The sequence below is a fragment of the Hemitrygon akajei genome, chromosome 7, assembly GCF_048418815.1.
Source record: "Hemitrygon akajei chromosome 7, sHemAka1.3, whole genome shotgun sequence".
In the NCBI taxonomy this organism is placed as follows: Eukaryota; Metazoa; Chordata; class Chondrichthyes; order Myliobatiformes; family Dasyatidae; genus Hemitrygon; species Hemitrygon akajei.
Genome location: NC_133130.1, coordinates 146,357,526 through 146,384,514, shown reverse-complemented (window position 1 = coordinate 146,384,514; position 26,989 = coordinate 146,357,526). Strand labels below are relative to the sequence as shown.

At 39.6% G+C, this 26,989-nt stretch overlaps 1 protein-coding gene across 2 annotated transcripts in view; it reads right to left on the bottom strand.

Moving 5' to 3' along the window:
- The window catches only part of LOC140731026 (neural proliferation differentiation and control protein 1-like), a 199,222-nt gene that overhangs the window by 54,376 nt on the left and 117,857 nt on the right, over positions 1 to 26,989 (bottom strand). The window contains exon 1 of one of the 2 annotated variants that reach the window (XM_073052208.1): positions 2,516 to 2,744. The exons of the other annotated variant lie outside the window; for it this stretch is intronic. Coding sequence (XP_072908309.1) covers positions 2,516 to 2,612 — 97 coding nt within the window. The 5' untranslated portion in view covers positions 2,613 to 2,744. Of the gene's footprint in view, positions 1 to 2,515; positions 2,745 to 26,989 lie in introns of those variants that run through there. 2 annotated transcript variants of the gene reach the window in all.

Here is a 26,989-nt window from a genome sequence, read left to right as displayed (position 1 = left end):
TACATGGATATTGCCGGGACTTGAGTTACAGGCATGGTTTCAACATGTTAGTACTGTATTCCCTGGAGTGCAGGAGAATGAGGGAAGACTACAACTAGAGGTCACAGGTTTAGGGTGCAAGGGAAATCTGAGAGAGAATTTCTTTGCTCAGATGGTGGTGCGAGTGTGGAATGAGCTGCCAGTGGAAATGGTAGCTATGAGTTCACTGCAAAATACAAGTGTAGTTTGGATAAGTACATGGATGAGCGAGGTTAGGCGGGCTATGGTCTGGGTACATGTAGAAGGATCTAGGTGGACTATCTAGTATGGACTAAATAGGCTGGAGGGCCTGTTTCTGATTGTAGGAGGGCCTGTTTCTGATTGTAGTTCTCTATGTAATGCATATGGCTGTAAACTTGACTTTGACTGAGGGATAAACAATGGCCAAGACACAGGATCACTTATCTCCACCTGATGGAGTGCCAGGAATATTCCACCTGCAACAGTTACCATTTCCTCAAGATTGTATTCTTTAAAATGAAAAAAGGTAACGAACAGAGGAATTTTCTGTGGAAAGATCAAGTGCAAGAAAGAATTGGAGAGCTAGACTTTTAAGCAAGTGCTGAAGTCTAGAATGTACAATAAAAAGCAGCAGTTTGTAATCGGCATTTATGGGGCAAGCACAGAGCCAATGTAAATGATATGACATTAGAAACAAGCAAATCAGGATACCATTAGAGTGAGATGTGGACTCAGATGGGAGAACACTTGACTGAACAAGCAGCACAAGTACTCAAGAATGTGAATGTTGTCCAGAAACATAGCCTTTCATAGCAAACCAAAGAAAACTGAAAGAATTCAAGAGATTTAGAATTAGGTGTCTCTGGGTTGCTTGGTAAAACAATTGAAACACTGAGATGGAAGGTTTCAGAGCTATTTCAATTTACTGCCATGAAGTGTTAGTTTATTTCAGCCAAAAATGCACTAAGATCCATTACTAGTGAGGGCAAAGATCAACAAAGCAGCCCGAGATCCACTGATTGCTTATATGGTAAAGACAATAGCAAATACAAAGCAATTATCTTGAGGGAAAGGGTTGAGAGTATGTGGAACTAACAAGTACAGGGAGAGATTAAAATGACTGATATTGATACACTTAAAAGGAAGTGGGACAGCATATGAAAGGGAACGGGGATACCGATTCAGATGATGAAAAGTGAGAGAACACTAGAGAGGAGCATACATGCAGTCATGGAATGGATGTGCTGAATTATTTTTCTGTATGACGTATGTCTGCTGTGATTCTATGGAATGTCAGGAGGCTGCGTTTTGACCATAATGCTCTCCTTATTTCAAAAGCTGAATGGTACACCGTTATCCATACAAAGACCAGGGAGTTTTCTATTCTCACAGGTCTGAACTGTAGGGAAAAAAAAGCATGTAAAAATGGGGTGAACAAATCCTCCAAACACTACACTGTTCTGCATACATTTAAGACCCTAATCAAATTAAAAGACATTGGTGAAATGATAAACAGAGTAAAGAAAACACAGTTTGACGTCACATGAAACTCTCAAGGGGATCAGTCTTATGATTTATTCACAAGCAACTATAATCCTCTATCTTATCTCTTATTTTGGATCAATTATTTTGGTTAATTGTTTAATTTCTTGCATTATGCCCTTTAAGTAGCCTTGAAGCCACAGAACAGTGATAAGGGTCTTCCACCTGTAGCTTAAAGATCAATCTCGGAAATCATTTCATTTAATACAATCAAGTTTTATATCTATGACATCCTTTAACAACATTTATTTCACAAGCAAATGGAAACAACAATGAAATGAAATACAAACTGATCTGCAGATCTTCCCTCAATAATTATTATAAATCTTATATCAGGACTACCCAGCTTTAGCCAAATGTGCACACTTTTTTTTTTAACAATATCATTCACCATACTTTTATTGGTCATTGCCAGTTTAGGTAATTTATGAAGTCAAATGCACACTGATATTCTTGAGCCAGCTAGAGAGAGGGCTGACTTTAGACAAAATTAATTTTTTTAGGCAACCTTAACTACCAATAGAAAAACTGAAAGCAAAAAAAAAAATCAGCAGCCAACTCTAATCAGATATACCTCATAATCTTTAAGAAATACGCCATCTGTTTCTTTTTTAAAATTCTAACCTTCTCCTATTTGCAAGTTACAGGTAAATAAGCAAAGTTCAATTACGTCACTAACATAAAAAGGGACTGGATTCAAATGTTGCCTTTGTACCACTAGCACTGTAGACAATATTGAAGGTGTTGCTATGGACACAGAAGGAGCTATTCCACAGATTCTATCAATATCCTTAACGGAGGGGACGATAAATTCATTTTAATTGACAGTAATTTTATTTCTACAAATTATTTTAAAAAAAATCAACTCTGAATGAAGCATCACTTCTCTTAATTCCAAGGCTAATTGCTGAAACAAACAGTTTTATATAAATGTAAATCCACGTTAAAAAAAGGGTTAAAAAGTCACTCTTACCTCTCCAGTGTCTATAGTCTTTCTTCAAAGGAGAACTAATACTCAGTGTAATCAGCGCAAAAAGGCACTTTGGAAATAGAATTCTCTGTACATTCATTCTTGCACACAAAGTAAAAATGCAAAAAGACAAAATAAATTATGACCGTAGGCTGGTTTGCTTTTTTTGTTGGAGAAAGCAGAGGTATTGTGGAATAAAAGGCACTGGATGCTGCACTGCAGTCAGCCCTTGTTAAATCTGAGAGCTTTCAGCAACGTGGTGTGAGTGAATACCAGCTTGCTTTCGAGTGGCCAATAGGAAAAAGGCAATGAGAAATTGCCTAGAAAATGTGCATTGGCTGTGACACAGAAAGTAACACATGGAAAATGACAGCCAATGATGGCTTAGCATTGTAAAGAATGCTGTTATATATTGAATCATTGTCAAATATTAATATGTGGCTTCCATTTCCAACTAGCATCTTAAGAAAATATTTCAAATAAAGCTGTATGATAACAGTATAAAGATTCTAAAGCCCTCAGATATTTTAGAAATGCATTTCCACTTAATATGATGGGATGCTTTTTGAACTAGTAGTACATTTTCTCAGTTTAAAGTAAAATGTTAAAATATGTCCTGGCTGGAAGCAGATTTGGACTATCACCTCCATATGTTTTCATCGGCCTGAACACAGCACGTATTTTGCTTGATCAGCTATATGTTCTCCAGAAATTTTTTGTTTTGTACTTTCTTTTTATCTAATACAGTATCTTTAAACCCTTTATCACTTATAATCTCACTAACTGGTCACTGACAGCCTCAATTCTGAGGATAACAACCTTTCCTTCTCCTGTGTATCGATGTAACTAAAGTCTCCCATTTCCAGAATTCTTTCAGCAATCTCTCCTGCACAATACTCAATTTGTGGCATCATGACAGCATACGGGTTAGCCCAACGCTTTACAGTACCGGTGACCTGGGTTCAATTCCCACTGCTGCCTGTAAAGAGTTTGTATATTCTTCCTGTGACCACATGGGTTTCCTCTAGGTACTCCAGCTTCCCCCCACAGTCCAAAAATGTACTGGTTGGTAAGTTAATTGGTCATTGTAAATTGATTAGTCTAGGGTTAAATCAGGGGGGGTTGCTGGGTGGCATGGCTGGAAAGGCCAGGAGGGCCTAATCCATGCTGTAACTAGATAAACAAATTATATATTGTTCCATCATGATTTCCTTGCCCTTGTACACTGGGCTAGTGTTTAAAAAAGCGCAGAATCCTGTTTGTTTTTTTCACCAGTATCTCAACCTGCCCTGCCACTTTTGATGAAATCAGGAACCTGTAATTTTTGTTCTTGAAAGCATTTTAGAATTGTGCCTTCTAATTTATACTGACCCCTTTCACTCCTCCCTCCAAAATGTAACATTTAGATACATACATAAATAGTAAGGGAATAAAGGGATACAGACCGTATGCAGGCAGATGTGATAGGTTAGATTGGTGCCATAGTCAGCTTAGTCATGTTAGAACAAAGGACCTGTTTCTGTGCTGTACTGTCATATGGTCACACAGTACTTTGCTTTCTATCCTTTTTTAACGTTAGATCAGGTTGCCTCCAGAAGAAAGATCACAACGTACTGACACTTCAGTATGACATTTGAATTGCAAAACAAATGAACCCCAAGATAATTGATCTGATGACTTCAGCCATCACCTTGGATCAAAGAGTTGAATTCCAAAGCTCAGACATCAAGGCAGTTTTTGACTGTGTATATCATCGAAAACCTTGGTCTCAGTTAATCCAATGGGTGTCAGGGGGCATGCAACAAATCTCTGGGAACTAGATCTTTGGAAGGATTTAAAGAGGAGATAGATTATTTGTTGAAAGACAGGGAAGTCCGGACTGTGGAAAACTGGCACAAAAGAGGAGATTAGGACCAGGCTGATCAGCCATAAATCCAATGACTGGGAGGGCAGGCTCGATGGACTGAGTAGTCTCGTCTTGCTCCTAACCCATTTACCTGTTGCTGTTCTTATGTATTCTTGTATTGGTTGTTCTTGTAGAACATCAATCATCTCAGCCCCACAATACCTTGTCAGGAGTTACTCTGAGGATTTCCTAAGCCCAAAAATCTTCAGCTGCTTCATCAATAATCTTTCTTCCACCAAAAGATTAAGTGAGGATTTTCACTAATGATCACATACAGTTCAATTAAATTTGCAATTTTTCAGAAAATCACAACACTATGCCTAAATGCAACAACACATAATCAATACAACACACACAAAATGCTGGAGGATCTCAGCAGGCCAGATGGCATCTGTGGAAAAGGGTGAACAGTCCATGTTTCAGGCCAAGACCCTGTATCAGGACTGGAAAAAAAGATGAGGTCAGAGTAAGAAGGTAGGGGAGGGGGCGGAAGAAGTACAAAGTGGTAGGTGATAGGTGAAACCAGGAGAGGGGGAAGGGGTGATGTGAAGAGGTGGGAAGTAGATTGATGAAAGACATAAAGGGCTGGAGAAGGCAGAATACCATGGAAAAAGTGAAGGAAGAGGAGCACCAGAGCGAGGTGATGGGCAGATAAGGAGGTAGACTGAGAGAAGATAATGGGAATGGTAAACTGGGGGGGGGGGGGTGTTGTTGGAATAATTGGAAGCTTGAGAAATCGATGTTCATGCCATCAGTTTGAAGGCTACCGAGACAAACTGTAAGATGAGTGTGGCCTCATTGTGGCAGTACAGGGGGCCATGGACTAAAAAGGGTGGCCACGGGAGATCCCACTTTTTCAGGTAGATGGAGCATAGGTGCTTGGCGAAGCAGCTTCTCAATCTGTGTTGGGTCTCACCGATATCCAGGAGGCCACACCAGAAGCACCCATTACAGTATATGACCCCAACAGACTCACAAGTGAAGTGTTGGCTCACCTGGAAGGACTGTTTAGAGGCCTGAATGGTAGTGAGGGAGGTGGTGCAGGGGCAGGTGTGGCACTTGGTCCACTTGCAAGGATAGGTACCAGGAGGGAGATCAGTGGGGAGGGACAAATGGAGAAGGGAATCATGTAGGGAGTGGTGGGGGGGGGGGGGGGGAAGGGAAAGATGTGTTTGGTGGTAGGATCCCATTGGAGATGGTGGAAATTGCAGAGAATTATGTGCTGGATGTGGAGGCTGGTGTAGTTGTAGGTAGAATATAGATCAATGTTATAATTGATTACAACGTTACAAATGCCTAATTAAGCATGGATTAATGTGCCACAATAGTGCAATGATCGAGGCAATGAGCACCTCGAACAAGAGAGCCAAATTACCCTAGTTAGGATTAACATTGCAAATTCCACCCCCCATCCCCCAAACATCTTGGGTGCAACACAGACCAGACACTCAGAAACACTGATTTCAACAGTGTAGTTTCAATCGTGGATCAGAGGAAGGAATTTTGTAGCAAGTAATTAATCTCCCAACACTCCAAAGCCTTTTCATCTAATCAGGATAAGTCAGGAGTGGGTTGGAATAGTCTCATCTTGCCTGGGTAGATACAGTTCTAATAACTCCTAAGTTCAAAACAATCCCGATCAAAGCAGCCTGCTTGACTGATACAATTAACTTTACAAATTCATTCTTTTCACCAATATCATGCAGTACCTACCCTCTGTACTATTTAAGGTGCACTGTAGTTACTTGCCTAGGCTAGTCCTATACCATAACTGAAACCTGCAACCTATATTACCAAAGATGGCAGGTGTATCAGGTTGATGAGTCTATCATCATCTGCAGGTTTGTCTCCAACTCGCACACTACCCTGATTTAGAAATCTAGTGCCAGAATTCAAGAATCACTGTTTAGACAAGGGAACTTCTTACTCAACAGCACTTTGGGAGTTCATTTACCAGAAGGGCTGAGGCAGTTCAAGGCAACAACTCACCATTAATTTCTCAATGGCATTTAGGGATAGTTAATAAATACTGGCCATCCCTGCAATGCTAGGATCCCAACAAGGAATATTTTTTTAAAAAAGCAGCCCAACCATTTGACCAATTAAACAGCAGCATTTACTTCTAATCCCAAATGCTGTAATTTTATGAAACCTTCTAAATATGCATATATCACATCCACTGTTTCTGAGAAGGACAAAAGTAAACAAGGAACAACATAAACAAATCGAGGGCAGGGTGAACTACAGTAAACTAGCATCGTTATAGACAGTAAGATATAGGAACAGAATCAGGCCATTCTGCCTGTCTGCTTCACCATTCAATTAGGGCTGATTTATTTTCCTTCTCAAACCCATTCTCCTGGCTTCTCCCTATAACCTTTGACACCATTACTAATCAAAACTTATCAAACTCCACTTTAAATATATCCAAAGACTTGGCCTCCTCAAGTCTATTGCAAAGAATTCCATAGATTCATCACCCTTTGTCTAAAGAGGGATAAGGAGCTGCAAAATGGATTGGAGGAACTGGGTTGCAGATTAAAGAGCAGGATCTGAAGGTTGTAATACATTCAGAGCAACACAGACTGAACAATCCATGCTGACCATGGTGCCTAACCAGCTGGACCCAATTTCCTGCGTTTCGCCTCTGACTCTCCAAGTCCTCTTCCTAAACATACCTATCATTATCTGTGATACCTCTGTAACTGTCTCAACTACTTCTGCTAGCAACTTGTTCCAGAGATGCACTACCTTCTGAGGAAAAATTCACCATTTGGGTCCCTTCTAAACTTTTCCCCTCTCACCCCAAGTTCATGCTCCCTAGTTTTGGGCTCCTCCTCCCTGGGGAAAAGACAGTTATCACCCAATTTAACAATGCCTCTCATAATTTTAAACATTTCCATAAGGTTGCCCCTCAGTCTCTGTGCAAAGAAATAATGAACTAGCCTGGCCATGTCTTTCCTACAAAAAGGTGATCAAATCTGTACACAGTACTCCAAGTTCGACTTCATCAATGACTTCTACAACTGTAATCTATTTAAGTGCCAATCGTAATACAGTACATATTTCAGGCGCTAACAACCAATTAAATTTACAAGTTAAAAGCCAACAATCCTTGAGAATTAGTAAAATAACTGTACAATATTACAAGTTGCCCTAGAATCCTTCACTTGCATCTTTATCTTGTCTTGGTATGCCCAATGGCCTTGATTCTTAGGCTTGAACAGGAAGGCTGTACAGGAGTTAGGCTTTCAAGGACCATGTTCAGCCTGGTGACTGCACTATGACTACACACTGTCTCTGTCAGCTTATCAACTTCTTGTTTCAGTGAGCTTTAACACATACAAAAAGTACAAAGAGTCTGTGCTCTGTTCAGTTAACACACATTTTAACCTTGCTTTGCTTCAATTTCTACAGTGGGAGGAAACTGGAGCACCCAGAGGAATCCCACGTGTTAACAGGGAGGAACATACAAACTCCTTACAGACAACAATTAAATTGAATTCTGACACCTTGAGCTGTAAGAGTGCCATGCTAACGTGGCATCCTAAGTGATGAATATTCAATTTCCAAGCCCAAAATACATTTCTAACCTCAGTTTTTTCAGCACCTCAGCAGAAACTATCCAAGCTTCTATATGGTTGCCATTCAGTAATTTAAACTTCTAACCAGTACACTTTCCTCATTCCTTACCTTCATCAGGAGAAACAATGAGGTCCATGTTGGCCTAGCTGAACTATGACCAAATCAAGAGAAACAAGAGGGCCCTTGCTGGCCTAATTAAACACCCCATCCACCCGTCTTGATAACTGTAGTTGAAAAACATCACATGCAGATGATGTCAACTAGTAGAAAAGGAGTATAAATGATAAAAGACAGTCAGAATTGGTAGGAGTGACAGAGAGAAGGCAAAGAACCCACTCTTCAGCCTTGGTTTCTGCAGTCCATTGGTACTGTTTGTCTTTCTAGTTTTTAAGAATTGTACTTGTATCTGGAAATCCTTTGCAAGTTATAAATCTCCGTCGAGATGTACTCCTCAAAATTAAATGTACTCTATGTAAAAATAAACTGTTACAAAATAACTGGAAGTATCTCCTCTTTAGTTGGGAGGGGAGACTGAATGCTTGAAATAGGGATTATTTGCAGAGGGACCCCTTCAGGAGGAGACTAAAGTAGTGAAGTAAATTCAACTTTTAAGTTTTGGTTGATACAGTATCATCTCCCTAAAGTGAGGGTACTTTAATATTCAAGATTGTTTAATGTCATTTTCTGTACCCAAGTGTAAAAAGATATAGAATTGTTACTCCAGTTCTAATGCTGCACAAAAAAGATAAAGAAAACAATAAAAACACACACAATAAATATAAATAAACAAGATAGCTTAAATACATAGATTGATTGTATGTCCATAAACTGACACTAGACTGTACATAAGGTGACTGACAGGAAACAATAAAGTAGTGGTGGAGTTAGTGGGTGGAGGTTTTGATCAGTCTAACTGCTTGGGGAAAGTAACTGTTTTTGAATCTGGTGGTCCTACCCTGGGTACTAAGTAGCTTCCTCCCTGATGGAAATGGGAAAAACAATCCATGAATAGGGTGCCTGGTATCCTGTTATTGACCATTTTCCAGCACCTTTCTGAATATATGTCCTTAATGGCGGGTAGGCTGGTGCCAATGATGCATTGGGCAGTTTTGACTACTGTTGTAGAGCCTTCCTTCCACTGCAATGTTGTTTCCATACCAAGCAGTGACGTAGCTTGTTAGGATGCTCTCTTCTGCGCACATGTAGAATGATGTGCAAAGTCCAGCTCTCTTCAGCCTCCTCAGAAAGAAGAGGCATTGGTGAGCTTTCTTGACTCTGTAGGATGTGTTCTGGGACCATGAGACAAAGCCTGAAACTACCTGCAGTTCCACTGCTGTGCTGCTGATGTGAAGGGGGAGTGTGAGTGGTGCGCGTTCTCCTGAGCTCGATAACCATCTCCTTTGTCTTGTTGACATTAAAGGGTTGTTTGAGTAGCACGAGGGCTCGAGCTCTTCCACCTACTCTCTGTAGGCTACCTCACTGTAGTTGGTGATGAGCCCCACCACTGTTGTGTCATCAGCAACAATGTGATTGCTTGGACATTTGGCCATGCTGTCATGTGTGAGAAGCATGTACAGCAATGGGCTCAGCACATAGTCCATGTTGAGGAGGATGGTGAGGGAGGAGCGGTTGTGCATCATGAATATCTGAGGTCTGTTGGCTAGGAAGACCGGCACCCAGTTGCATAGTAGTGTACTTTGAGGAGAAGGAGTTAATTCACAAAAAGTCTGTGGGACAATCATGCTGAATGCCAAACTGAAATTCAGAATCAGCATTCTGACACGTGTCTTTGTTTTCTTGTGTGTCAGGGCCAGGTAAATGACAGATGCTATGGCATCTGTCATAGAGTGGTTCTGTTGATAAGCATATTGATGAATGTCCAATGTGGCAGGAATGGAGTTTTTGATGTGTGCCATTACCAGCCATTCAAAGCCCCTCATGATGATTTGGCATCAGTACATCTGGGTGGTAGTCATTTAGTTTTGAAGGTGTAGAGTTCTTTAAATGGTGGCTGATTTGAAGCATGTGGGGACAGCAGTCTAGATGAGTGATGTGTTCAATATGTCCGTGAAGATATCAGTAAGCTGGTGTGCATACTCCCTGAGTACTTGGCCTGGGATGTTGCTTGGCCTGGCCACTTTATGGGGATTGACTCTCTGTCGTACTTCTCATGTCTGCTGCTAAGTTCAGTGGCTGTTCATCTGGGAGGGGTGTAGCTATCGTGGCTAGTGTTATATTGCATGCCTTGAAGTGTGCATAAAAGTTGTTTGGATCATCAGGGAGGGAGACGTCAGTGGTACAGTCAACCATGTTTTCCCCTGCATAGTCAGTAATACCCATGAATCCAAGCCACATATGCAGATAATCAGAAAGGTGTCCTGAATTTTTTCTGCATAGGTGATCTTTGCTTTCTTGATGCCCAAGCTGAAGATTCTGCTCTGAGAGCCGTTCTGTCATTGGACTTGAAGGCAGCACCCCGGGATTTTAGTAGGGAACTCACCTCTGTTCAGCCACTGATATAAGTAGATACATGTATCATATGGGGTTAAAGTATTGACTTAAGGCTTAGCACTCTCAAACATGTACACGCAATATCATAACAATTTTAAAAAAGCAAATTAAAAATGCTAGGCGATTAAGAATAACATTCAGCAATCTGGGATATCTGCCGTTCTGGCACCATCAGAGCTCCCATTGAATTACTGTTACATTGGCAATGTAAGGACAGTGAAAGTATCAAAAGAGCTGCTGGTGAAGTAAACCTGGTTTTTACATCTACATGTGCAAAGTAGTGGCTCTAGTCTTAAGATGCTGATGCTTAGGAGAAGCATGTAGCCAAAAAATGAGAGGACTGAGATTAGAACCTTCATGACAATATAGGTAATGTAGGCATAGAAAGAGATATCATCACCCATGAGATTTTGCTATAAAAAGATTTTTTTAAAAGCCCAAAATGCTGACAGATCTTGCCAGATAATGGTGAGAGGTGAAGAAATTGAATATTATGGCCATTATGGCTGATGATACAAAATTAGGGTGTTTTGTTGACAGTCAAGCAGGTTACAGTGCATTGCAGCGAGAACTTGATCAGTTAAGGAGATGGGCTGAGAAATGGTAAATGGATTTCAACTGCGAGGTGATGCATTCTGAACAGCTAAACCAGGATAGGACTTACATTGCCCTTTGGCAGGATATGGACAAGTGCTGAGGAACAGAGCTCTACCAACACACATTTCACCAAAAGGGTGATGAAGAAGGTATTTAACATGCTGGCTTTCATCAGTCAGAATATAGTTAGCAGTAGGGGTGTTATGTTGCATTTAATACAAGTCATCAGTAAGGCCACATGTGGAATACTGTGCACAATTTTGATCACCCTGTCATAGGACAGACATTGTCAAGCTGGAGAACATACAGAAGAGGTTTACAAGGATGCCCCCTGGACTACAAACACTGGGTTATAGGGAGAGGTTGGCCACACTGGATCTTTATTCCTTAGAATGCAGTAGAATTAAAAAGAGGGTAGTGAGTACCTAGAATGAGTTGACAGAGGTGGTGTTCCAAGCAAGTACAACTCCAACATCTAGGAGGCATTTGAATAGGCAGATGGGGGTGGGGGAAGGAACCTGGAAAGATAATGATCTGAATATGGGCAGCTGGGACAAGCAGGGAGGATTCTGTAGTTGGTCTGTTTCAATGCTGTACTACTCTATGACAAGGACAGATTATCTTTCCTGCAATCATAGGATGCTATCAGTCACCTTCTTCAAGGATGTTTGGTCAGGCAGCACCTTTAGAAACATTTTTTTTTGTGTTATTCAGACGAGTTCAAATTTGGAGATTTCAATAAATTCAAGCTGTGGATTTTGAAAGAGAGGTTAGAGGATGGATTGAGGGTTTTAAGTGTGAATGTTCACAAATGTCCTATGCACTATTGTAAAAGTAGCAGGAAACCTTCTGCCACAACAGAAAGGAATATGTATGAGAGTAGACAGTTGAAATAGTGGGAAGTTTGTAATGGATCAACTCATATTTTGCGTCATGCTGGTGATTCATTTTGGGGTAGGAAGTAAAGAATCATTTATTGTTGGCAACCCCAGAGCTCTTTACTTGATTTTAAATCAGTTTTAAATCAAAAATCTTTCCAACATGAGACTAAAAAAAATCATTACATAGCCTACGTGAGAACTTGTGTCTGCAGTGTCGCATGAATTACAATAATGAATGCATTTCAAAAGTTCTTTGATTAGCTATAAAGGAAGCTTTGGGAATCTGCAAGTTGTGAGAAATTCAGGCCTTTACATAAACTATCCCTAATTACCGTCTTTCCAAGTTATATCAATTCAGATCACTCACAGTCTTCTCTCCATTTTCTTGGAAACCTCTCAACTGATTATTTTCTGTCAATCTCTTACCCTTAGAATTTTGATTTAATGCTGACATTTTTCAAGAGAGGAACACTATGGTTGCCAACAACTAATTATTTTTTACTTCCTGCCCCTAAATGAATCACAGGTATGATGCAAAATGTGCGTTACTGCATGAAAAACACCCCATTTCAACTACCTACTGTGTCCGTTTTGCTGTGATGGACAGAAAATAAATCGAGGCTCAGTCAGTTCTTTGCTCCTACACACGATGCTGTTGCTTTTGAAAAGGTTAGAATCTCATCGTCACAGAGAAACCCAAGTTTCTAAAACCTGAAAAATGAAACATGCTGTGATGTCAGGTTGTCATTTCACGAAAAGACAATGAACTTTATGTCATATAACCTCTACTTACTAGCTTGTAAATTTAAAAAGATTCCGAATGGGTTGAAATATTTTTTTAAAAATCACTGGAAGCATTCAATGGCGTAGGAAGAATTCATGGAAAGAGAAACAAAGTTAATGTTTCAAGTTAAAGATCTTTTATCAGAACTGGGAAAGCAAAAAAACAAGTCAGCCTGAATTTGTAGAAAGGATGGGGAAGGAATGGATGGGATAAAGGAAATATCTCTGATAGGGCAAGAAAGGTTTGTCCAGATGATCCCAAAGCTTATGGAGCCACTGGTTAATAGATTAATGCAGGAATTAGAGGGAAAAAAAGCAAACAAAAATGTTAAAGATGTGAAACACAGTTCAGATCTGTTGCTAAACCTAAAACTAAAAAGAGAACTCTGGGTGCTCAGCAAATGCTCAGCAAATCAGGTAGTGTGTGCGGGAATAAAGATAATCTTATCACAGAACTTGCCAGTTCTAATCTAAACTGGAAAATGAGTTATCTGGAATTAATCACTTTAATATCAAGTCCCAAAGACAAGACAAGGTGCTATTCCTCAAACTTCAGCTATGCTTTGTTGGGATGGTACAGGAAGTCACAATAAACCCAAAGTGAAAAGCAACTAGAAGCTCAAGGTCACCCTTGTGCACTGAAAAATGGTGCTCTGCAGAAAGGCTATTTGAAATGTATGCTTGGATCAATAACTGAGCTGCACAACACAGAACAGGAAGGGAAAGTTTGGAACACATATAATTACATTAACTTGTTAAGTTGGATGATTCAAACTCTGAAAACTAATGGAGAAACACACACCCAAAATGCTAATCAATCACTTCTCATTCACATATTTCCAATATTTCTTGTTATTTATTTAGATTTATTCTTCCTTGTATCATTTAACATTTTTTAGCTACTAAAGGAAAGCATGAAGTATTACTGATATTTTTAATGAATGGGATGATTTGACATTTTTCCTATTGCATCTGCTCAGCAGTAAGGTGAGGATCAGAGGTGGAGAGAGTCAGTATCTTTAAATTCCTGGGTGTCACCATCTCAAAGGACCTGTCCTGTCCTGGACATATCATATAAATGTTATTGCAAAGAAATCACGACAGTGCCTCTACTTAGGAACCTGCAGAGATTCGACATGTCATCAAAACTTTTACAAACTTCTATAGATGTGTGGTTGAAATGCATTGACTGGCTGGATCATGGCCTGGTATAGGAGCACCAATGCCTTTCAATGGAAAATCCTAGAAAAGGTAGTGGATTCAGCACAGTGCATCATGGGTAAAGCCCTCCCAACCACTGAGCACATCTACACGAAACATTGCGGCAGAAAAGCAGCATCCATCGTGAAAGATCCCCACCACTCAGGCCATGCTCTTTTCTCATTGCTGGCATCAGATAGAAGGCACAGGTGCCTCAGGACTCACACCACCAGGGTCAAGAACAGTTACTACCCCTCACCCATCAGGCTCTTGAACAAAAGGGGATAACTACACTCATTCCATTTCTGGTGTTTCCACAGCCAATGATCTCACTTTAAGGACTCTTTACCTTGTTATTTCATGCGCTCATTATTTATTGCTATTTATTTATATTTGTATTTGCACAGTTTGTTCACTGAACCTGTTTACAGTTTCTGTTCTATAGATTTGCTGAGTACAGGTTTCCCTCGCTATCTGAAGGTAGAGCGTTCCTATGAAACCGTTTGTAAGCCGAAATGTTGTAAAGCGAAGAAGCAATTACCATTAATTTATATAGGAAAAATTTTTGAGTGTTCCCAGACCCAAAAAATAACCTACCAAATCATACCAAGTAACACATAAAACCTAAAATAACACTAACATTTGTAAAATCAGGAATGATATGATAAATATACAGACTATATAAAGTAGAAATATTGTATGTACGGTGTAGTCTCACATCAAAATTGTGAAGACAGCGAGCCAAAATCGATTGGGAGAAAAAAAAATTGGCACGTACACGCATGTGCACGTACATGCGTACACATATACACGCATGCACACACAACTGCCCGCACAAGGCTTCACGGTCGTCTTTCTCGGGGTAAACACACGTATAAAGTGGGCGTCTTTTCTTCGTAAAAGCGAAAACCCTCTTTGGTTAGCGAAAACAGGTACTAATGTAGGTCTTTTGTAACAGCGAGCTGTTGTAAAGCTAACGTTTGAAAAACAGGGGCCACCTGTATGCCTGTAGGAACAAGAATCTCAGGGTTGTAGGTTGTGACATGTATGTGCTCTGATAATAGACGTTACTTTGAACTGTTAAACTTTTAATACTGTTAGGTCAAACTAATATCCCTCAGCCTCCACTATCTATTTTGGAGTTTGAACCAAATGGGACATTCCAACCTACTAAATAAATCAAGCAAGACAGGCGTTCACGAGGGGGCTGGGGAGGATGTTGAAATCAAAGGATACACTAATACCTCAGATAAAGAGGTGTGGGTAGAGTCTTATATGGACCAGAGACTGTTATTTCGATAGGAATTCAGCAGGGAGATTCTTAACCATTTGATTGTATCTTCTTGTACAGTAACTTTGCCAATTTCATTGCAACATCAGCTTATCAGTGAAATTAATTTAATATTGTCTTCACCATCATACCAAACTTTACTATCATGCATCTTTAGAAGATCTTCCAATACAGTTCTATTTCAGACAATCATTTAGATTTTAATGGTTAGTTTGTGTACTGATATTAATAAAGCAATCATCAAAAGCTTTTAGAGAAAGGATCAATTTACCATGCTACTTATGTACAAATCACCTATGAAAGTCATTATACACACATTTTAATGGAACAGTAACCATCTACAGTAATCATTGCAAAAGTGGTCTGGACACATCTGGTCACGATTCACCTTTGCATGGCTGAGATTTTTCCCATGTTATTCACATATGGAACAACATCAAAACTCAGCAGTGGGAGGGCATATGCTCCCACATTCTTCATTTCCATTCCATCTTGGTTACATGCTTGATCCAGTTCTCAGTGGAAGCTGCAGTTCCTGAGAGCAATATTCTCAACACCTTCAGATTTTTTGGACCACAGAGGAAAGGAATAAAGGATCAGTTTGATCAGCTGCTACCAAAAAGGGCCTCATTTTTTTCGTCCACGGTTGCCTCTGGCATCCAGAGGCATTTCAGACCTGTCACAGATAAACATCAATAAACTGGGAAGTTAAGATCAATAACCTACCTTTTAGCCCCTTATCACAAGGGGTAATCCCCATGACATCAGCAAAAGGACATAAATGATAGAGTATGCACTATGACATTTTCTCTACCCAAGTTTGAAATGCAATTTACATTTTACATTGTTGCTTTATGCCTCATTATTTATTGCAACTTTGTGGGTGGAGAAACCCTCTACAATCTCTGAAGATCAGGGGCTCTCAACCTGGGGTCCATGGACACCTCAGTTAATAGTAAGGGTCCATGGCATAATAAAAGGGTTGGAAACGCCTGCTGTAGAGTGATGGGTCCCTGCTTTGCCAAAGTTATAGGCTTTAAAGCATTGGACTCAATTGGCATTGATTAACAGGGAAGAGAGTAGTCACACATACAGTGGACATGTACCTTCCCCCCTGAACATTACCTCACACCCTCATCAACCTTTTAATGCTGTTGTACCAGAGCAGCCATGGAGAGCATGCTTTAAGGCAATGGTCTGTTTCCTGCAATTCCTAACAAAGTTTCACCCGCTGCTGAAAACTAAGCCGGTCACATTTTTAACACATCAATTTAGCAAAGAAAAACACTGTCACATGTTTTGTTAAATATAACTTTTTCCAATGTCATCATTTTTTGTGGGGAGGGAACTGTGATTAGGTGTTAACTCATCAAGTAAGCCTTAGGAACAATTTTAAGGGAAGCTCATCTCTCCACCCATGGATAAACCTGGGTTACTTGCAATGGAAACAAACTGCTCATGTTAATGCTGAATTATGTATTACTTTTCAAAGATACAGTGGGGCACAGAGCACCTAGAAAGTTGGGCAGATTGGTGATAGGTGGAACTTAATCCAGACAAGTGTGAGATAATACCTACTGGGAGATCATGTCTTGTAGGGCATTAAGTAAATGACAGGGACCTGAGGAGTATTGTAATACACAAAAAAAACTTAGGGAGCAAGCTCATTACTCCCTGAAAGTTACACACAGGTGGATAAGGCAGTGAAAAAGGCATTTAGTATGCTCTCCTTTATAGAGCAAAGCACTGAGAATGCTTGCCTTGGTTAGACCACACTTAAGAGTATTATGTATGGTTCTGGACACTACATTACAGAAAGGATGTGTAGCAATAGAGAGTGCTAAAGAGGTCTGCTAAAATGTTGCCTGGCATGGAGATCAGTAGTTATAAAGGGAATGGATAGGCTGAGTTTATTCGCCTTAGAATGTGGAAAGCTGAAGGGTGACTTACTAAAGGTTTACACAATTATTAGGGAGATTTAAAGGGTAGAGGTTTTCCACAGAGTGATGAATATGTGGAATGAGCTGCAAGAGGAGGTAGTGGAGCCAGATACTACTGCAATATTAAAAAAGTATTTGGACAGGTTCTGAGATAGGAAAGGACCATCTGCATCAGGTTTATTATCAAAGTCTTTCTTATATGATATTGAATGTGTTGTTTTGTTGCAGCAGTAAAGAGCAGACATAAACTTACTATGAATTACAACTAATAGTGCAAAAAAGGAATATAGGAGATCAATCTAATGAGGGCAAAGAGATTAGCATAGGCAGGCACACAAATGGACGGCATAGATGAGATGGATCCTTGAAGACCTGTTTCTGCCCCCACAAAATCATTCAGTCTTCCCCAACCAAAAGCCTGGATGAACCATGAGATCCACAATCTGCTGAGTGCTAGATCAGAGGCATTCAAGTACAGTGACTAAGAAGGTTACAAGAGGTCTAGGTACAATCTCCAGAAAGCCATTTTACAAGTGAATTCAGGACTAAACGAATCAATGATGAATGCTTGGCAGTTATGGCAGGACCTGAATGCTATCCACTCTAATAAAGTTAAATCAAGCGACATAGGAGACATGAGGGCCTCACTTCCAGAGGAGTTCAATGCCTTCTAGGCTCGCTTTTACCATTAAAAAAATGGAGGAACTTTCACGAACTTCATAAGCCCCTGATAATCCTGTGATTTTGGTCTCTGATGCTGATGTGCAAGCAGCCTTGAGGAGGGTGAATTCATGGAAAGCATCTGGCCCAGATGAAGTACCTGACCAAGTAGTAAAGACGTGTGCCGATCAACTGGCTGGAGTGTTCACTGAAATGCTTAACCTTTCTCTTCGGCAGTCTGAGATACCCACTTGCTTCAAGCCGGCTTCAATTGTACCGGCGCCTCAGAAGAACATGGTAACCTCACTCAATGACTATCATCTGGTAGCAGGTACATCCACAGTGATGAAGTGTTTTGAGAGGCTGGTGATGAAACATATCAACTCCTGCCTGATAAGCAACTTGGATTCACTCCAATTTGCCTACTAGCACTATAGGTCCATAGCAGATGCCATTGCATTGGCTCTTCACTCAACCCTGAAACATCAGGACAACAAAAAAGCATGCAGCAGGATGGTCTTTATTAACTACAGTTCGGCATTCAATACGATCATCCTCTTCACAGCTCCTTCACAATCTCCATCAGCACAGGTGTACTCTAAGGCTGTGTGCTTAGCCCCTGCTCTACAGGCTTTACACTTATGACTGTGTGGCTAAGCACAGCTCGAATGCTAAATTCAAGTTGCTGATGGTAGCACTGCCTTTGGCCGAATCAAATGTGGTGACAAATCAGCATATGAGGGAGATTGAAAATCTGGCTCAGTGGTGCCCCAACAACTTCTTACTCAATGGCAACAAGATCTTGAGCTGATAATTGACTTTAGGAGGAGGAAACAGAAGTGGAGAGGGTCAACAACTTTAGATTCCTCAGTGATATCATTTCTAAAGACCTGACCTGGGCCCAGCACGCAAGTGCAATTATGAAGAAACCACAGCAGTGCCTCTTTTTCCATAGGAGTTTGCAAACATTCAGCATGACACCTAAAACTTCGACTAACATGTATAAATGTGTGGTGGGGTGTATACTGACTAGCTGCATAACAGCCTGTTGTTGAAACTGATGTCCTTGAACAGAAAATCCTACAAAAAGTAGTGCATTCGGCCCAGTCCATCGTGGGTAAAGCCTTCTCCATTATTGAGCACATTTATATAGAGGGTTGTCAAAGGAAAGCAGCATCCATCATCAGGGAATGCCTCCCATACTCTCTTTTCACTGTTGCCATCAGAAAGAATGTACAGGAGCCTGAAGACTCAAATCACCAGGTTCAGGAACAGTTGTCACCTCTCAATCATCATGTCTTGAAGTAAAGGGATAATTTCATTCAACTTCACTTGCCTCATTAGTGAACTGTTCCCATGACTTATGGATTCATTTTCAAGGACTCTTCATCTCATGTTCATGATTGTTTGTTTATTCGTTTATTAATTATTTCCTTCTTTTTGTAGTTGCTTAGCTTTTTGTCTTTTGCACACTGATTGTATGCCCAGTTGGTCCAGTCTTGATTATGTTATGGTTATCCAATTTATTGAGTATGCCCACAAGAAAATGAATCTCAGGAGTACATATGGTGACACACAAGTACTTTGATAATAAATTTACTTTGAACTTCGAAGTAAAACTGCAACATAATTGACAACATCGCTGACTTTTCTCCTCATGCAGCATAACACAAATGATGAACAGAAACCCTGACATTTTGCATTAAAGTTGACTTTTTGGAACACTTTCCTCACCATAACCTACAATATTATTAAAGACAGAGTGTTTACTTTTTCTTTTAAAAGTAATTAGAACACTGAAGAAATAAAGAAAGCACAAAATATTACATCACTATTTACATTTGAGATCCCTTTACAAATATTGTGATAAGATGTTGGATAAATTGGAATTGAAGATTAGGTTTTTAATATTATACCATTTCACAGAGAAGTCAGATCCAAACACATTTCATTTTACCAGGGAGGAACTGCAGCTTATGTTCTTAATGATATTGTACTTACTTATAATATCTTCCAAACCAAAACATACTCAAAATAGAACCACAGAAAGTATGACACATGAAAGGCCTTTCACTCCACCAGTCTGTGTCAGTGTGGTGGTATCTAATCTAGCACTACTTTTCAGAACTTGATCCATGTAGTTTTTAAACCAGTTTGTATGACTGTTCTGTTATGTTTAAAGCAAAAAAAAAGTTTGCTGATGAATCAAGAATTGATCTTGTGGTTAACAGGAAGGAGGAAATCTTTCACTTTCAGGATGCAAGTTGGCAGCATGGTTTTGCAGCAGGTTCTATTGCCTATCAATAATGACCTTGGGTGGCGGTTTCTGAGTTGCACATTCTACCCATGCTCCCACAGAAAGCTAATTGATTACTAGATATTACACTTTAGACTGAGTAAGTGATAGAAACAATCAAAAGACAATCAATGAGCCTAAGAAAGAATAAATAGCAAGGCTAATGGGAATTCAGACTAATGGGATTGCCCCATTGGGATCCAGAGTGACTTGATTGACTAAAAGGCTTCCTTTGGTATATATCTAATAAAACAATAGTCTGGTCAATTGGGCAGAAAAAAAGGACAAGATAAATAGAACCAAGGGAAGGGCATTCAGTCTCTGTTCTTTCCATAATTACACTTAAACTCTTCATTATTTATAAAATATCTATTGCTTTTCTTTGCCACAACTTCTTCCAAGCCCTCTTTGTTTTCCTTAGCAGCATACATAGAATGCTGGAGGAACTTTACAAGTCAGACAGCATCTATGGAGAGAACTAAACAGTTGACATTTTGGGCAGAGACCCTTCATCAGGACTGGAAAACAAAGAATGTAGAAGTCTGTCTAAAAGGGTGGAAGGGGCAGAAGGGGCAGTTGATATCTGAATCTAGGTGAAAGGCATAGGTAGGAAGGTGGGGGAGGAGAAAATAAAGGGAATCACATGAGAAGCTGGGAATTAATAAGTGGAAGAGGCAAAGGGCTGAAGAAGGTAAATCTGATTGCAGTGGAAAAAAGACCGTGGAATAAAGGGAGACCAAAAGGTGAAAGATGTAGGTGATGGGCAGGTCATGAGGATAGGTGAGGAGAAAGAGAAGAGGCAAAGGGGCCAGAGGGATCAGGGAAAATGGGGGGGGGGGAGACAGAAACAGAAGTGAGTGGTTACTGAAAGTTAGAGAAATCATTGGGTTACAGACTACTAAAATGGAATAAGTGGTGTTGCTTCTCCAAACATACATATAGAGAAGGCCATGGACAGACAGTCAGTGTGGGAATGGGAAATGGAATTAAAAATTGCTGATCACCAGGAAAGCCTGGCTATTTCTACAGATGGAGCAAAGGTACTGGATTATTTACATTCTTAATTTAACATAGAAACATAGAAAACCTACAGCACAGTACAGGCCCTTCAGCCCACAAACCTGTGCCGAACATGTACTTACCTTTGAACTACCTAAGCTGACCCATAGCCTTCAATTTTTCTAAGCTCCAGGTACCTATCCAAGAGCCTCTTAAAAGACCTGCTCGTTTCCGCCTCCACCTCTGTAGCTGGTAGCCTATTCCATGCACTCACCAATCTCTGCGTAAAAAAACTTACCCCTGACATCTCCTCTGTAACTGCTTCCAAACAGCTTCAAACTGGGGCCTCTCGTGCTAACCCTTTCAGTTTTACGCCAACATTCTCTATGTTTTCCCTTAGATCAGAACTATGCACTGGTGACAAATGCTTAGCATTATCAACAATATACAGTATTGTACTTCCCTAAGCAGTCAATTTTACTCAAAAGGATCTGTTGCATTCAATCAACAAAAAACCCTTTGAAACCTGAAACATCACTGTTAAATATTTTATTAGCAGAAATAACTGACTTTTGCAATTGTTGTTTATTTTTCCAGTAAGTTCTTTCAAGTGTTTTGGCAACCATGTCCGTCCATCTCAAATGAACATGGTTGTTAGAACACTTGAAGGAGTTTACAGAAAGGCAGTATGTACAGAATGGGAATATTCTAGCCTTCAGGGAGTGGGAAAGGAAAGGGGCAATAAGATTAGACTAATTCAGGCTGCTAACATAACCATTACTGCATTCCAACTAGTTCAATATGTATCAGTGCTACTGGAGATTAAAAAATACAGCTCTGCAGCTTTTTACATTAAAAACATATGAACTTCTCGATCTCTAAATAATGCCACAGATGGTGACAAAGATGGTAGCAACTTGCAGATACTTCTTAATTCAATACAGAAAACTAAACAATATAACATAGAATTTTACAACACAAACACCAGCCACTTTGTTCAATACTTTTCTAAATGCTTGTGCTTCCTATGAAATTTCCTACCTCACTTCCTCTGATCTTTCTATTTTCTTTCCTCCCTTATTTACTATTTAACTTTTGCTTAAATGCATCAATGCTATTGACACCAATAACTCTAGTGGTTTTGAAGCCTATACTTTAACATCTTGAGAAAGGAATCTTCTCCCGAATTCCTCTGCTGATTTATCATCGCATACTTATGGACCTCGGATTCTAATAAGCCAATGTCTGGAAAGATCATTTAAGATTCAGACCAGAGCACAAACACACACCCTTTGCAAAATGAGTGGCTCAGCACACCATAATTTAATGTCTAATTCTAAGAGAGCTGTAAAATTAAGATTTTCATCTTGATATTAGGATGGATTTTCTTGTATAAATATGCTGTACAGTACTATGCAAAAGTCTTAGGGTTCCTAGATTTTACATAGAAATTTTGTTTTAGATGTTTATTTTTTGTCTTCTGAATTAGTGTGTTAATAGAAAAAAGCTAATTTTAGATTTCCAAACATGCATTTTCCAAAACAAATTAGAGAAATGTTTGTATTTCATTAAAGTAATATATTAAATAATAGACAACTTTTCAAATAAAAGCCTAATTACTTTGTAGGTATATAGCCAAGTGTATGATTAAACAAAGATAACAGATTGCTAATGATCAATGACATAATGAGTTGAATGAACTAATTAACTGAAACAGAAATAGGTGTAGAAGGAATCAAACTGAGCAAAGGACAACCAAACCAAAAGGTGAGGGTGTGGCAGATGTGACAGTTTAACCTTCAAATCATCAATTCTTACACCAAGGCAAGAGTGCGCACAGCAACAAGACACAAATTGATCTTCCTACGTCAGCAAGGTTCCTCCCAAGCAGAAATTTCATGGCAGACTGGAATTTCAAGATGTGCTGTCCAAACTTTTCTGAAGAAGCACAAAGAAACTGTCAAGTTTGTGGAAACACAGTGAACGGCCATGGAAACTGAGTGCAGCAGACAAAAGACAGATCAAACTGATGTTCCTTCTAACTTGGAAGAAGTCCAACACTGCTATTGTTTCTGAACTCACAGAAATCACTGGAACCCATGTATAGTAGACTCCTCCACAGCCTGGAGAAGTCTCGTTAGGAGTGGTCTTCATGAAGAGTTGCTGTCAAAAAGCCATTCCTCTGACATGGAAACAAAGCAAAAAGACACACCTATGCACAAAAACACAAGGACTGAGGTGATGAACAATGGCAGCAAGAGCTCTGGACTGACGAGTCAAAATTTGGAGTTTTTGGCTCAACTTGGAGACAGTTTGTCCATAGAAGAGCTGGGAGGCACTACATTAATGAATTCTGTAGCCAGCAGTAAAGCACAGTGGAGGTTCCCTGCAGGTTTGGGGCTGCACTTCTGCAAATGGAGTTGGTGACCTGGTCAAAATTAATGGAATCCTCAATGCTGAGAAGTACAACCAGATTCTTATCCATTATGTAATGCCAGCAGGGAGGTGTCTAATTGGTCCCAACTTCATTCTGCAGAAGGACATTAACCCCAAACATATGGCCAAGGTCATAAAGAACTATCTTCAGTGAAAAAGAGTTCCGCAACAAATGGTATGGACTCCAGAGAGCCCTGATCTCAATATAGAGGCTGCTGGAATAATGATTTAATATAGTTTTTTATTGTTTACTGCTGTATATAGTAATTTTTTTGATTTTTACAAACTTCTCATTTCATTAGTTTTGAAAGCATCTTCGCTTTACAGAACTTCTTTATACTTACCTGAGGCCTTTGCACAGTACTGCATGCTAAAAACTTATTGATGTAATACATTTACAGAACACTTTCAACTGGGTAGACAGGGGTTCCTCTGAGAATGTCCAACAGCAGTTGCTGAATGAAGGGGCAAGGACTTGAAACTGGAAAATGAAATGTGCAGCTGTTCTTGCTACTTTTCTAACCACTTCTTTCTCTTTATAGATGCTGTCCATATTGGATATTTCTAGCACCTCAGCAGTGTAGCGGTCAGTGGGACACTATTACAGCTCAGGCCGTCGGAGTCTGGAGTTCAATCCCGATGCTGTCTGTAAGGAGTTTGTACATTCTCCTCATGAATGTGCAGATTTCCTCCTACATACCAAAGATGTACCAGTTAGTAGGTTAATTGGTCATTGGTGATTAGGCTAACGTTAAACAGGTGGGAGGCTGGGTAGTACAGCTCGTTGAGCTGGAAGGGCCTGTATCTCTAAATAATAGATTTTAAAAATCTAATTTTTCATATTACAGTTAATTTTCCAGCATGCAGTAAAACATACTCAGAAGTGCTTGTGTGAGGGAAGTCAAACATCCAAATGGAGTGGTTAACTTAGAGATCAAAAAGAAAAATGTTCAATCTTTGACATCCTTTTTCCAGAACTAGGATGGCCCTGATCTAATATGCAGACAAGTTTTACAAAGTGTACAAATAGATAATGGGCTCCAAGTCATTTACAAGTCCTTCACAGAAAGATACAAAAGGTTGGGCCTTGCACTAAACATTCAGAAGTGGTTCGTACCAAATTACTGAGACTGCTTAAAATCAACCTCTGAGAATCAAACTGCACAACAAAACCTTGGACAACATGGTTCATTCATTAAACATTGTGAGTCACCTCTCAGGGCAGACATCAATGATGAAATAGAACAGAACTTCCAGTGAGTGAGCAGGATCCTCACCTGATTGATGAACAGACAGACAGACATACTTTATTGATCCCGAGGGAAATTGGGTTTTGTTAGGGTAAGGGTATTTAAAGACCACAACAGGAAACCAAGCAGAAAAGCTCATGCTTCACTGAACAGCAGTCATTTCCCCCTTCTAGATTCATGGACAACCTATAGTAAACACTCGAGTATTGGTGAAATACTATTAATGCTGTCTCCCAAAATCCTTCAAATTCATTATCAAGATTGGTGAATAAATGTCAGTGTCTTTTTCCTCATGCAGACCAACATGTTCAACTAGCTGCAAAAGGTGGACACATCATCTGCAGACCTCTCATCAGCCTCCAACATCACTCTACCACAAGCTTGCCCAAGGGAACAGATTTTCAGCAGGAAAGAAAAAAACTTCTCGAAGTGTTTTTGGAAGGAACCTAACATCTTCATTCATAGTTGGGAATCTGTGGCTCAGGATAGCTTAGAATGGAGAAGGAACATAAAGAACATCCAAAAATACACCAGCAGCTGAACAGGACTATGTGCCCTTTTGCAAATGGAATAAGCACAAAATGTGTAACACTATTGAACCACTTGTTTTGACAAAAGCACAGCGTATTGATTCCACACAAAGCACTTTAGCCACCTCAGAAATAGGATAATTTTCCACACTGAGTAACTGCCTAATAAGGAGTAAGGACAGAGAGAAATCTTCACCGGTGTCTCGAAATGCTATTTAAATGAGCAGCTAAGGCATACAGAATGTAATGATTTAATCTGGATTAGTTAACCTTCACCACTGAGAAGCTAGGGAAAGCACAATCTATCTCTACATCCTGTGTAAAGTTTAGCCTTAAGTTCTGAGATACTTCATGCTGCTGAATCAAACACTCACATGCATTTAGACGTCAGGAAAGGGCATGATGTGCACAAAGATAACTGTCCACCTGAAACTTTCCAACATTGATAATCCATAAATAAATCAAAGTACAGGAACTATTATGAGAAAGGTGATGATGGTGGGATGGACTAGAAGTCAGGGTGGGGAGAGAAGAAGTTATGTTTTACAGTTAACTATTATTTGAATGAGAAGATTTTAGTTGCAGATAAAATGAGACTTTTGGAACTACAGCTCAATTCAGTTTAACAAATAGCATTTATGATATTAATCATGAACATGGTGGTATTAAGGTAAGAGATTTACTAAGGAATTGCACTCATCTCGCAGTGAGAAATATCAACACACAAACACATGCAATCAAGAGAAATTGCTCAATTATTCAAGATATTGTACCACTACAGCACAGGACAGCTGAGATTAAAAATGCACAAAATAATCAGATGGCTTTGATTCTTTTTTGAATTTGATTCATACAAAATAAAGAAGCATAAGTATACCTGCAAATGGAATTTGTATCAAATTTATAAATGAAAAGTTTTCAACTAACAATGAAGCAAATACGGGAAAAAGATAATCTAAATGGTACGTTGTAATTTGATCTCAATTTACAGTTGTAAACAGAATATAGAGAATAAACAGGAATAAATAAAGGCTGTAATTTAATCAACTGGGTTAGTTTAGCAATTCACATGTAATTATTCTTTACACATCAAGTGATAATCTCCAATTGATGACGAGGAAATAATAGTCTGCATAGAGAAAATGATAATTACAACAGAGCACAAAGAACAAATGATAATTACAATGAGCTAACCTAATCAGAGTATTCTAGTAAAGCTGAGTATTCTGAGCTACTTATACATTTCCCTGACCACTGACTGATATGAGAGAATAGCCTCATCATCTCTACTTGATATCCTTCACTTCTGGTAGAGTTGCTGGGTGGCTGGGAGAAACATAAATATTTTTGAGGTTTCGTACAAGTGATATGATAAGAGAAATTCAGCAACCTAATACTGACTCACATTTGCTTTTGAATACATTTACTGTAAATTGCTCTTCAACTCTTTCGGGGGTGGATGTGTGCAAAATCATCTTTGAGTTTCAAGCTTCAGCACTCTAGCATATGCCGAATGGGAATAGAGTCAGTCCCTGAGTCATGCAAGAACTTTGTCCTGGGAAACTGATTTCTCATCGTCAGAACCATTTATTTTTCCTCTAATAACCCATAT